This window comes from Onthophagus taurus, chromosome 5, assembly GCF_036711975.1.
Source record: "Onthophagus taurus isolate NC chromosome 5, IU_Otau_3.0, whole genome shotgun sequence".
Taxonomy (NCBI): Eukaryota; Metazoa; Arthropoda; class Insecta; order Coleoptera; family Scarabaeidae; genus Onthophagus; species Onthophagus taurus.
This window is the reverse complement of record NC_091970.1, coordinates 5,626,361-5,637,108: the sequence shown is the minus strand read 5'-3', so window position 1 is coordinate 5,637,108 and position 10,748 is coordinate 5,626,361. Positions and strand designations below refer to the sequence as shown.

General features: G+C 32.5%; 4 protein-coding genes across 4 annotated transcripts in view; 2 read left to right on the top strand and 2 right to left on the bottom strand.

Moving 5' to 3' along the window:
- The window catches only part of LOC111426089 (protein 5NUC-like), a 43,284-nt gene that overhangs the window by 27,592 nt on the left and 4,944 nt on the right, over window positions 1–10,748 (top strand). The gene's annotated exons all lie outside the window — the stretch shown is intronic.
- Window positions 678–2,765, bottom strand: LOC111426716 (myrosinase 1-like). Its single transcript, XM_071195810.1, has 5 exons — window positions 2,467–2,765; window positions 1,641–2,412; window positions 1,153–1,587; window positions 995–1,101; window positions 678–934 (listed from the first exon to the last, which is right to left on the bottom strand). Exons 1-5 carry the CDS (start codon window positions 2,511–2,513, stop codon window positions 754–756), a joined length of 1,542 nt encoding a protein of 513 aa, XP_071051911.1. The 5' UTR covers window positions 2,514–2,765; the 3' UTR covers window positions 678–753.
- On the bottom strand, window positions 4,462–6,551 carry LOC111426670 (protein 5NUC-like). The gene is made up of 2 exons (XM_071195808.1): window positions 5,959–6,551; window positions 4,462–5,909 (listed from the first exon to the last, which is right to left on the bottom strand). The coding sequence occupies exons 1-2, from the start codon at window positions 6,292–6,294 to the stop codon at window positions 4,497–4,499; spliced, it is 1,749 nt and encodes a 582-aa protein (XP_071051909.1). The 5' UTR covers window positions 6,295–6,551; the 3' UTR covers window positions 4,462–4,496.
- On the top strand, window positions 6,662–10,672 carry LOC139429753 (protein 5NUC-like). Its single transcript, XM_071195809.1, has 2 exons — window positions 6,662–9,197; window positions 9,254–10,672. Exons 1-2 carry the CDS (start codon window positions 8,862–8,864, stop codon window positions 10,655–10,657), a joined length of 1,740 nt encoding a protein of 579 aa, XP_071051910.1. The 5' UTR covers window positions 6,662–8,861; the 3' UTR covers window positions 10,658–10,672.

The following is a 10,748-nucleotide window of genomic DNA, read 5'->3' as shown; positions in this document are numbered from 1 at the left end:
TATGAGTTGCATACCTACACTAAAATGTCATTTTCAAAATATTTCTCAAATCAAATAAATTATAATTTAAATCACATTACCATGTTCATAGTGTTAGACGTGTCAATATCTTTCTCCTCTAGTTACATCAAGTCGTTGACCATCTCATTGATAAAACCAATTTAGGAAACGATTTAAACCATCATCCAACCTCAACAGCTATGCTAAATAGGAACGCTTTGAGTTAGTAGTTTTCCTTGACATTTTAGCTGATGTTGAGCAAAAAGTTGATCTACTGCGAAGGTTACATAGGGTAGGAGATGGATTTTGTCATCTGATGTTATTGCGCCTCATAAGTGTTATAATAGATGTTCAGGAAATGGAGTCGAAAGGTTTGGCCATGTCAAAAGCAGCTCGATATATAAGAGACGGGACCGGATGATGTAAAAGCAGAAGTGCTTAAGATATTGATTGAGGTTAGGTTGGGTGGTTAGGTTGGGTTGTAGTAAAGTAATGAGATATTCTGCTTATTTCGAAATTTACGAAAATTCAAGGATAATTGAGTTTCTAAAGAAATTGGCACAATTATTTTCTCCCTATTTGGTGTTGTAGAGATGTTGGAGAATATGAAGCAGATCAAATCAAATTGATCAGAAATTCTGCTTAATTCTGCTATCTGTTGTAATAAAAATGCAAAATTTAATGCTGCTTATTCAATGATTTAAAGTTTCAAACAATTTTAAATAACATAATATAAATGATTCAATTGAAGAATTAATCCAGAAGAACAGTCCCGTTAGATAATCCCCATTTGCACGACTTGAAACCTTCCGGGTTGAAATCCCAATCAATTGTTCTTAGTTTAATAATGTTGGTATACGCCAATGAAGATAATTTAGCCACTCTAGATCTATCTATAGAATCAAAGTCAACACTATAAAGACCAAACTTTTCACTGAAATATAAAAAAAAATTAAATTTAACTAGCCTCATTATAAATAATTAAATTTCTTACGTGTATCCTTGATACCATTGGAAATTGTCCATAAAACTCCAAACTGTGTAAGCAGAAATATGAGACCCATCCGCTTGAATAGCCACGAGAACATTTTCCAAATAAGACTAAAATTAAATAATGACAAATTTATGAAGAAAATGTTTATATTAATTTACGTTCATATAATGGACTCTGCGACAATCGTTCTCTTCCCCATCATCGGAGAATCCATTCGCCGTTATAAAAACTTCCGGGTTGTCGTATTCTTTTTTAATCCAATTCAACACTTTTCTTATTCCCCACGGCACAACTTTAAGCCATGAAGACGTACCATTTTCCCATGATTGCTTTTGGGAGCAAAAATCAATTGCAAACAAAGGGGTTCCTTCGGAACTCGTTTTTGGGAGGCTAACGTCGCAAAGTTTCGTCGTGAAGTGACTCAATCCGAAGAAATCTGCGCTTCCTCGCAAAAGCTCAATATCAGCTGATTCGAATTCTGGTACTTTAAATGTAGTCATTTGTATTTGTCGACTGAAAAGCTGCAATTGTTCAGATGCCGATTTTGGGTAATCTCCAACTCGCGAGAAAATTGGATGAGCAAACCAACCCAACTAAATAATTAATGATTAATATGTCAAAAAATGTTTAATGTTTTAAAAATTACCTCAATTTCCATAGCTAATTCACTTAAATCGTCGTCAGAATCACCTCGGAGACCAGGTTCATACCACGAAGATCCTAAAGAAATACCAATTCGTCCATGTTGTCTTTCTCTATAATTAAAATGATATAATCGATAAACTCTTGCGTGGGCTTTCAAAATGGCGTGAGCACAAAGATAGCCAACATTTCCTTCCTCCTTCAGCCCATCAGCAAACGAAGGCTGTTGGAAATACGGGTCAAAACAAAACATTGCAGGGTCTTCAAACGTAATCCAATCTCTCACTCTATTTCCATAAATTGAAAATAAAAGATTAGCGTAATCTTCATAAGCAACGATTACTTTTTCATTCATCCATCCCCCTTTTTCTTGTAACAGTTGTGGCAAGTCCCAGTGGAACATTGTTGCAACAGGTTTGATACCATTCGCGATTAATTCGTCTATCAAATCATTGTAATATCTAATTCCATCGGTACTGATTACGTCAGTGTACCCATTTGGTAGGATTCGAGGCCAGGAAATCGAAAATTTATAAAAATCAACATCCATATCTTTTAAGAGTTGCACATCTTCAAACACCTTGTGGTAACTATCACAAGATATATCGCCGTTGGATCGGTCTTTAATCTTTTTGGGCTTTCCGTGGGTTAATCTATCCCAAATACTCTCGCCTTTCCCACCTTCATTCCAACCTCCTTCAACCTGATAAGCTGAAGATGCAACGCCAAATTTAAACCCCTCAGGAAATGTTTGCTCACTACGTGATACATGAACACTATAACAAATAGAATAAATCGATTTTATGTTATTATTGGAAAGCTAAACTCACCTCATAAATAAAATATAAATAATGATTACACTGTTTTTCAAATCCATCGTGAGGATTTGAAGTTAGAACAAATTCTGATTGGAAATCGTCGAATTCTGCAATATTTATACGATTTTTGGTGGAAAAATTTCGCTTTATTAACGTGTACAAAAATTTGTAATTGGATTGGCATTTTTTGACTAATATTAGAGTGTGATAAAAGCTATCGCTAAATTCTTTTATAATACGAACATTTCCGACGATGTATTTTGGAAACGTACTGTTGAAAAGAATTTTTATGGTTTCGTTAAAATGATTCATTCGTAAAAAAAATTTCTTTAATTTTAAGTCTGGCGATCGATGCCTTGTAAACAACTATCACCTTATATCCATTCTACCAATAACGGGAAAATTTTTGGAAAAACTCATTTATAATAGACGATATTTTGCAATTTTTTGTTTGTCTATATTTCTCGGAATTATTGCAATCACACCTTATTATTTCTATATATTAACATAAACTAGAATATTTGAACATCAATTTGAGATATACTACGTGGTCCAGTCCTTACAAATAAAGATACTATGCATTTTTGAAGTTTTTAGTTATCATGACACAATCTCGTATATCGCAATTTTGCAATTTTTTGTTTATGTCAATATTTCTCGCAATTATTGCAATCTAACCTTATTATTTCTATATATTAACATAAACTAGAATATTTGAGCATCAATTTGAGATATACTACGTGGTGCAGCCCTTACAAATAAAGATAATATGCATTTTTGAAGTTTTTAGTTATCATGACATGATCTCGTATATCGCAATTTTGCAATTTTTTGTTTATGTCAACATTTCTCGCAATTATTGCAATCTAACCTTATTATTTCTATGTATTAACATAAACTAGAATGTCTAAGCATCAATTTGAGATATACTACGTGGTCCAGTCCTTACAAATAAAGATAATATGCATTTTTGAAATTTTTAGTTATCATGACACGTTCTCGTATATCGCAATTTTGCAATTTTTTGTTTATGTCAATATTTCTCGGAATTATTGCAATCTAACCTTATTATTTCTATATATTAACATAAACTAGAATGTTTAAGCATCAATTTGAGATATACTACGTGGTCCAGTCTTTACAAATAAAGATAATATGCATTTTTGAAATATTTTGTTATCATGACACGTTTTCGTATATCGCAATTTTGCAATTTTTTGTTTCTATCAATATTTCTCGCAATTATTACAATCACATCTTATTATTTCTATATATTAACATAAACTAGAATGTTTGAGCATCAATTTGAGATATAATACGTCTTCCTATCTTTAGCAATAAATATGGTATGATTTTTTGAAATTTCTAATTTTTTTGACAAGTTGTCGTATATAGCAATTTTGCAATTTTTTGTTTATGTCAACATTTCTCGCAATTATTGCAATCTAACCTTATTATTTCTATACATTTACATTAACTAGAATGCTTGAGCATCAATTTGAGATATACTACGTGGTCCAGCCCTTACAAATAAAGATAATATGCATTTTTGAAATTTTAGTTATCATGACACGTTCTTGAATATCGCAATTTTGTAATTTTTTGTTTATGTCAACATTTCTCGCAATTATTGCAATCTAACCTTATTATTTCTATACATTTACATTAACTAGAATGCTTGAGCATCAATTTGAGATATACTACGTGGTCCAGCCCTTACAAATAAAGATAATATGCATTTTTGAAATTTTTAGTTATCATGACACGTTCTCGTATATCGCAATTTTGCAATTTTTTGTTTATGTCAGTATTTCTCGCAATTATTGCAATCACACTTTATTATTTTTATATACTAACATAAACTATTAAGGTTCAGCGTCAATTTGAGATATAATACATATTCCAATCTTTATTAATAAACATGATTTTTGCAATTTTTCAATAATTATGTATTATTTTATGTAGTATTTCTAGTTTCACCCTTATTTTTGGCGTTAATGTTAAAAATTAAGATTTCATGCCTTTTAATTAAAATTTCAAGTCTATTTCAACAACGACGTTATAAAAATCATTAATATTAAAAGAAAGTGATAACAAGCATAACCAAAGCGAAAACTAAAACAATTAGATTTAGTTTCGGCGAAGCGTTTATCGTAGGGTATCAATCTCCCACCAATTTCTGGATTAACATAGCTGGATTTCTCAAGATATTTAATCGTAACCTCGTTATCTCTTGCTTCAACCGAAATCGGGTTCCACACAACATCGCGTATAATCGCGAATCCACTGCCTCCTTTCAATAAGTAACTGGTGATGATCACTTTGTAACGTTTCTCTAGATCTAACGGGAAATATTCCGGGATGTCACATTCAGCGCATCTAACTTTAACCAATTTAACTCTTTGTCCGAACCGATTCTCAAAATCAAACATAATCTTTAAACCAGATGTTAAAAGACCTTCGACGCTACTCGATGGATCTAAACCAGCGGTACTAATTTCTAAGATAAATAAGAGATCGTATCCTACAATTTCGACGATATGAAGCATTTCGGAAAATGGTAAAGCCCTCATTATGTCGCCGTAAAAGATTTTGTTATCGTTTAACGGGCTGTTTATGTCTGTAGTTATGGAACCACTGTTCATTAATGCAACAGCGGCATCTGTCCATCCAGGTCCTTCATATTGATTCGCTCTGTATTCAACCATAGCGTCCATAACCATGTTTCCGAAATTACATTCTTGGTAACGACAATTTACCCCTTCCAAAAAAACGCTGCAAGTGGATAAAACTTTCTGATCGTAATGTAAAACTTCTTTTTTAAGTCCCTCAATCAATTCGGACATTTCTGGATCTTGCGGAACACTCGAATCCAGCAATATTGGAGCTCCAAAAAAGCCTTTAATTCTACCGTCGTTTGTAAATTGTACATTTAGTTTTCCCATGTATTTTAGATATTCATAAGCATGGGCAATTAATACTAAATCACCATTTCTTTTTGTGACTTTTGACGGGTATGTATCAACTGGAGTTTCTATATCCGGAGGGTCGCCGTTGTACAAAAACGTAGTTGAACCACTACCAACAATCACATTGACATATTTAAGCGAATGAGCGATTAATCTGTCAGCGTCAAAACTTCCATGAGACAAAGCGATAATCACATTCACTTTTTCTTTGAATTTTAGTCGATGGCACTCTTTGTTCAGTGACTCAACGATGTCGAGAATCTCCACAGTACCCTTTTCCTTCCAAATAACGTTTTCAGGAAGGAGATAACCAACAATTCCCACTTTAAATCCATCTATTTCTTTAATAAGAGAAACTTTTATATTTTTTGTTAGTTCAACTTCATCATGGTACATCATATTAGTACTGATTAGTGGGAAAGTGACGAGTTTTGTGAAATTTATTAGCCCACCAATATTAAGGTCGAATTCGCGGGCGCCGATATTCTGTTAAAATAATAATTAGTTTTTGTGACACATATTAATATGTACTTACAACAGCATCAGGTTGTAGTTGATTTAAAATTTTTGCCGCACCTTGATAAGAATGAACAGAAAACCAAATGCTACCACTAAAAATATCACCAGTATCGAGATATAAAACGGCCGGACCTTCGCCGGATTTATATTCTTCTCTCGCCTTTTTAACCAAATTAGCCAATCTATCTACTCCACCATAATATTTTCCAGTTTTCGGCTCTAACGACTCGTCGTATCTCGCATGTATACAACCTGTATGGATAATTAACAAATCAAGATCGCAGTTTGAAATTTTCACGCAAAATATAATTGTCAGCAAATTAATCGTTAACCAATTTTGTATTAACGACATTTTTAAACAAATTATGGCAACATCTCATTTTCAGTCGGGGAATAAAATGATAAAGTCATTTAAATGAGTACACAATGTGTTATTGACATTGTATTTGTCACATTTTTCGATTTATGAAATATAATTTATATTATTTTAAATTGTTGATTAAATGCAAAGTGCACGGTTATTTTTAAAATTTTTTGGATGAAATCTGTTTCAAATTAAAGCAGCGACTTATAATAGGTATGATATGTTACAGAGGAAAGCTTATGCTTTCATTTGATGTAAACGTCATGTTATAATTGCCAAAAATATGGCGTTCACGATCTTTTATATTTTATTATTTATGTTCATTATCTACCTAAAATCTAAAAAATACATAACATTAGTTTTTTTTTGAAAAATGCTTTAATGTTTAAACTATAGCTGTGCTATATATAAAAGAAGATTTATGCTTTAAATTGCTGTGTCAATTTCTTCTTGTTCTTGTCCGTTAACACTACAGCCTCGGGGTGGATTTTGGTCTTTGACCTCTCTTACCCCCATCTTCTTCAAATCCTGTCATACAACCACTATCATCGCGTTCACAAATCGAATTATATTTTTCCAACTAGAATCTTTGAGCTTCAATTTGTGATATAATACGTGGTCCTACCCTTAGAAATAAAGATGGTATGAGTTTTTGAAATTTTTAGTTTTCTTGACAAGTTGTCGTATATCGCAACTTTGCAATTTTTTGTTTATGTCTATATTTCTCCCAATTATTGTAATCCAACCTTACTATTTCTATACATTAGCATAAACTAGAATGTTTGAGCTTCAATTTAAGATATAATACGTGGTCCTACCCTTAGAAATAAACATGGTATGAGTTTTTGAAATTTTTAGTTCTCTTGACAAATTGTACATCGCAATTTTGCAATTTTTTGTTTATGTCTATATTTCTTACAATTCTTGTAATCCAACCTTACTATTTCTATACATTAGCATAAACTAGAATGTTTGAACTTCAATTTGACATATAATACGTGGTCCTACCCTCAGAAATAAAGATGGTATGAGTTTTTGAAATTTTTAGTTTTCTTGACAAGTTGTCGTATATCGCAACTTTGCAATTTTTTGTTTATGTCTATATTTCTCCCAATTATTGTAATCCAACCTTACTATTTCTATACATTAGCATAAACTAGAATGTTTGAGCTTCAATTTAAGATATAATACGTGGTCCTACCCTTAGAAATTAAGATGGTATGAGTTTTTGAAATTTTTAGTTCTCTTGACAAGTTGTATATCGCAATTTTGCAATTTTTTTAATTATATTTATATTTCTCGCAATTATTGTAATCCAACCTTACTATTTCTATGCATTATCATAAACTAGAACGTTTGAGCTTCAATTTAAGATATAATACGTGGTCCTACCCTTAGAAATAAAGATGGTATGTGTTTTTAAAATTTTTAGTTCTCTTGACAAGTTGTCGTATATCGCAATTTTATGTTTATATCTATATTTTTCGCAATTATTACAATCCAACCTTACTATTTCTATACATTAACATAAACTAGAATGTTTGAGCTTTAATTTAAGATATAACTCGTGTTCCAACCTATACAAATAAAGATAGTGTGATTTTTCAAAGACTTTCATCATCAGAATCTCATCATATGTTGTTCTGGAAGTTGATCTTGACACCCAAATCCATAAAAATCAGCAGTGTCTTCCCTGTTGAAGTCACTCCGACCCAAACCATAACCTAGACTACATCACCCTTTCGGGAAACGTTAATGACTCGTGAATAACTCGTCAGTGAAGAGGATGTCTTTAAGCTCCGCTAGTGAGAAGCATTTCAGAAGTTTGTGACATCTTTGTTCCGTCAAAGTGTGAGCCTTTTTGCATCTTGATGTTATTAAGCTATTCCATTTCTTCTTTGTGCTGGACACAATTGACCATGGTGAGAGTCATGGTAAGTACATGCGTGAAGATTTTGTAGGCTATGCATTGTAGTATTATGCATCATGTTGTGTCTTTGTGCCTTGATAGCTTGTTTCATCTCAGACAATGTTGAATATACTTTTCCTCTCATTCCTCTCCGGGGGTCAGTCTTAGAACTTGTCACTGTTCTTCCTCCTCTTGTGTGCCAAGCAGAATCTGTCCTCTATCTGTTTATGTCCTCAATTAGATTACATATTTTCCTTGTCGTTCGTTCCTTTCATAGCACTTTTGCACCTTCGTTGAACCACTCTGCTCTTTCCTTCTTCTTTATGCCAATCGTTCGCGTTGAATCGTTCTACATCAAATTAGGTTTAATCCAACCTTAATCGTTACTTCATAACCTCCAAAAGATTCATTACTTACATTTTAACCGTTTTCAAGAAAAATTTTTTAATGAAATGGTTTTAATGAAAATTATGTAACGAATTAATTGTTTGCCATGAAAACTTAAAACTTGGTAGAATCTAACCTCAAACGTTCCTTTATAACCTCAAAAGGTTTCGTTTCTTAAATCCTATGAATATAGGAGAAAATAATTTTTTTTTAACCTGTCTTATCAACGTGTTTAATCTATGACATTTTAAATTAAAAAATGACGTTACTAATCAAGAATTTGTTAACGGCTAATATAATCATTACTTTTTGTGTAAAAAATGTAAAAGGTGACCTTGACTTATTAATTTTTCACACTGGTTGTGTGCATGCAAGATACGATGAGGTGTTAGATCCAAAAGCTAAAAAATATTACGGTGGAATAGACAGAGTGGCTTATTTGGTTAAAACAGCAAGAGAAAAACATAAATCTGGGAAAGGGCCAGCTGTTTTATATTTTGAACCTGGTGATTTCTTTATTGGCAGCATTTGGTATTCGGTTCATTCTTATCACGGGGTGGCAAAAGTTTTAAATGAACTACAACCCGACGCTATGGTAAGTAAAAAATGTGTAAGTTAATGCAACTCTGTGCAGTTTTTTTATTTTTGTAGAATATTGGTGCTAGTGAACTTAATGCTAAAATTGAGGTTTTAAAAAATTTTTCAAAACTCGTCAATTTTCCAATAGTCAGCACTAACATGATTTTCCAGGATAAAGACGAACTAAAGAAAAAAATTAAACCTTCTATTATTAAAATAATAGATGGGGTTAAAGTGGGAATTGTTGGTTATATTCTTCCTGAACTGACCCTTTGGGGAGAAATCGGCGATATAGAGGTTATCGAAATCATACCGGCACTCAGCAAAGAATGTTATCGATTACGATTCGAAGAAGACGTAAAAGTGATCATCGCTTTAAGTCATGCTGGTTTTGAAACAGATAGAATAATAGCTTATGCAGTTGATTATATCGATGTGATTGTTGGTAGTGGTTCTGGTACATTTTTATGGAATGGTGTACCACCGGATAAAGAAATTCCTGATGACTCATATCCAGCAAAAGTGACACGAAGAGATGGTTCAATGGTATTAATTCTCCATGCCTATGAATATATAAAATACATTGGTAAAATTAACTTACAGTATACAAAGAATGGTAAGATTAAAGGTTTTTTTGGATCCCCAATATTACTGGATTCAAAGATTTCACAAGACTCAAAAATGACTGAATTGATTGAAGAACTTAGAGCCGATGTTACAATTTCCGATGAAAAGATTTTATCGACTTCTGGCGTTCTTTTGGACGGCACAAGTTGTTATTATGAAGAATGTAATTTTGGAAACATGATTGCGGATGCTATCGTTGAATACAGAGCAACTCAGTATCAAGGGCGTGGATGGACGGATGCAGCCGTTGTATTAGTGAATTGTCGTAGCATAACTGCAAACATTAATAGCCGAGCAAATGATAAAAAAATTTATTACGGTGATGTACTGAGGGCTTTACCATTTGCCAATCTGCTTTACCTCGTTGAAATTAAAGGATCCGATCTTGTATTTATCTTAGAAATTAGCACAACCGGTTTAAATCGAGAAAGTGCAACCGAATTTCTTTATACGGCTGGTTTAAAAGTTATGTTTGATTTTGATGTTCGATTTGGAAAAAGGGTCAAGTTAATTAAAGTAAGATGTGCTGAATGTGACGTTCCAGAATATTTTCCTTTAGAACCAGATAAACGTTACAAAGTAATTCTTAACAATTATTTATTGAGAGGTGGTGGAGGATACACGATTATTCGCGATGTCGTTTGGAACCCGATTCCGATTGGGAAATCTGACACCGACGCCACGATTCAATATCTTGAAAAAATTACATTTGTTGTTCCGGAAGTTGGAGGTAGATTGATACCATACGATAAACGCTTCGTCAAAAAAAAAACTATTTCTTTTGGTTCCCGTTTTAATTTTGATTGTTATTGTTTTCTCCTAATGTTAATGAACTTTGTGACATCATGATTGAAATAAAAAAAAATATTTTTGGTAATAAAGTTATTCTTAAAACTCATTCCTACAATTCTGTCTTATTTGATAGCAAAAATTCACTTAA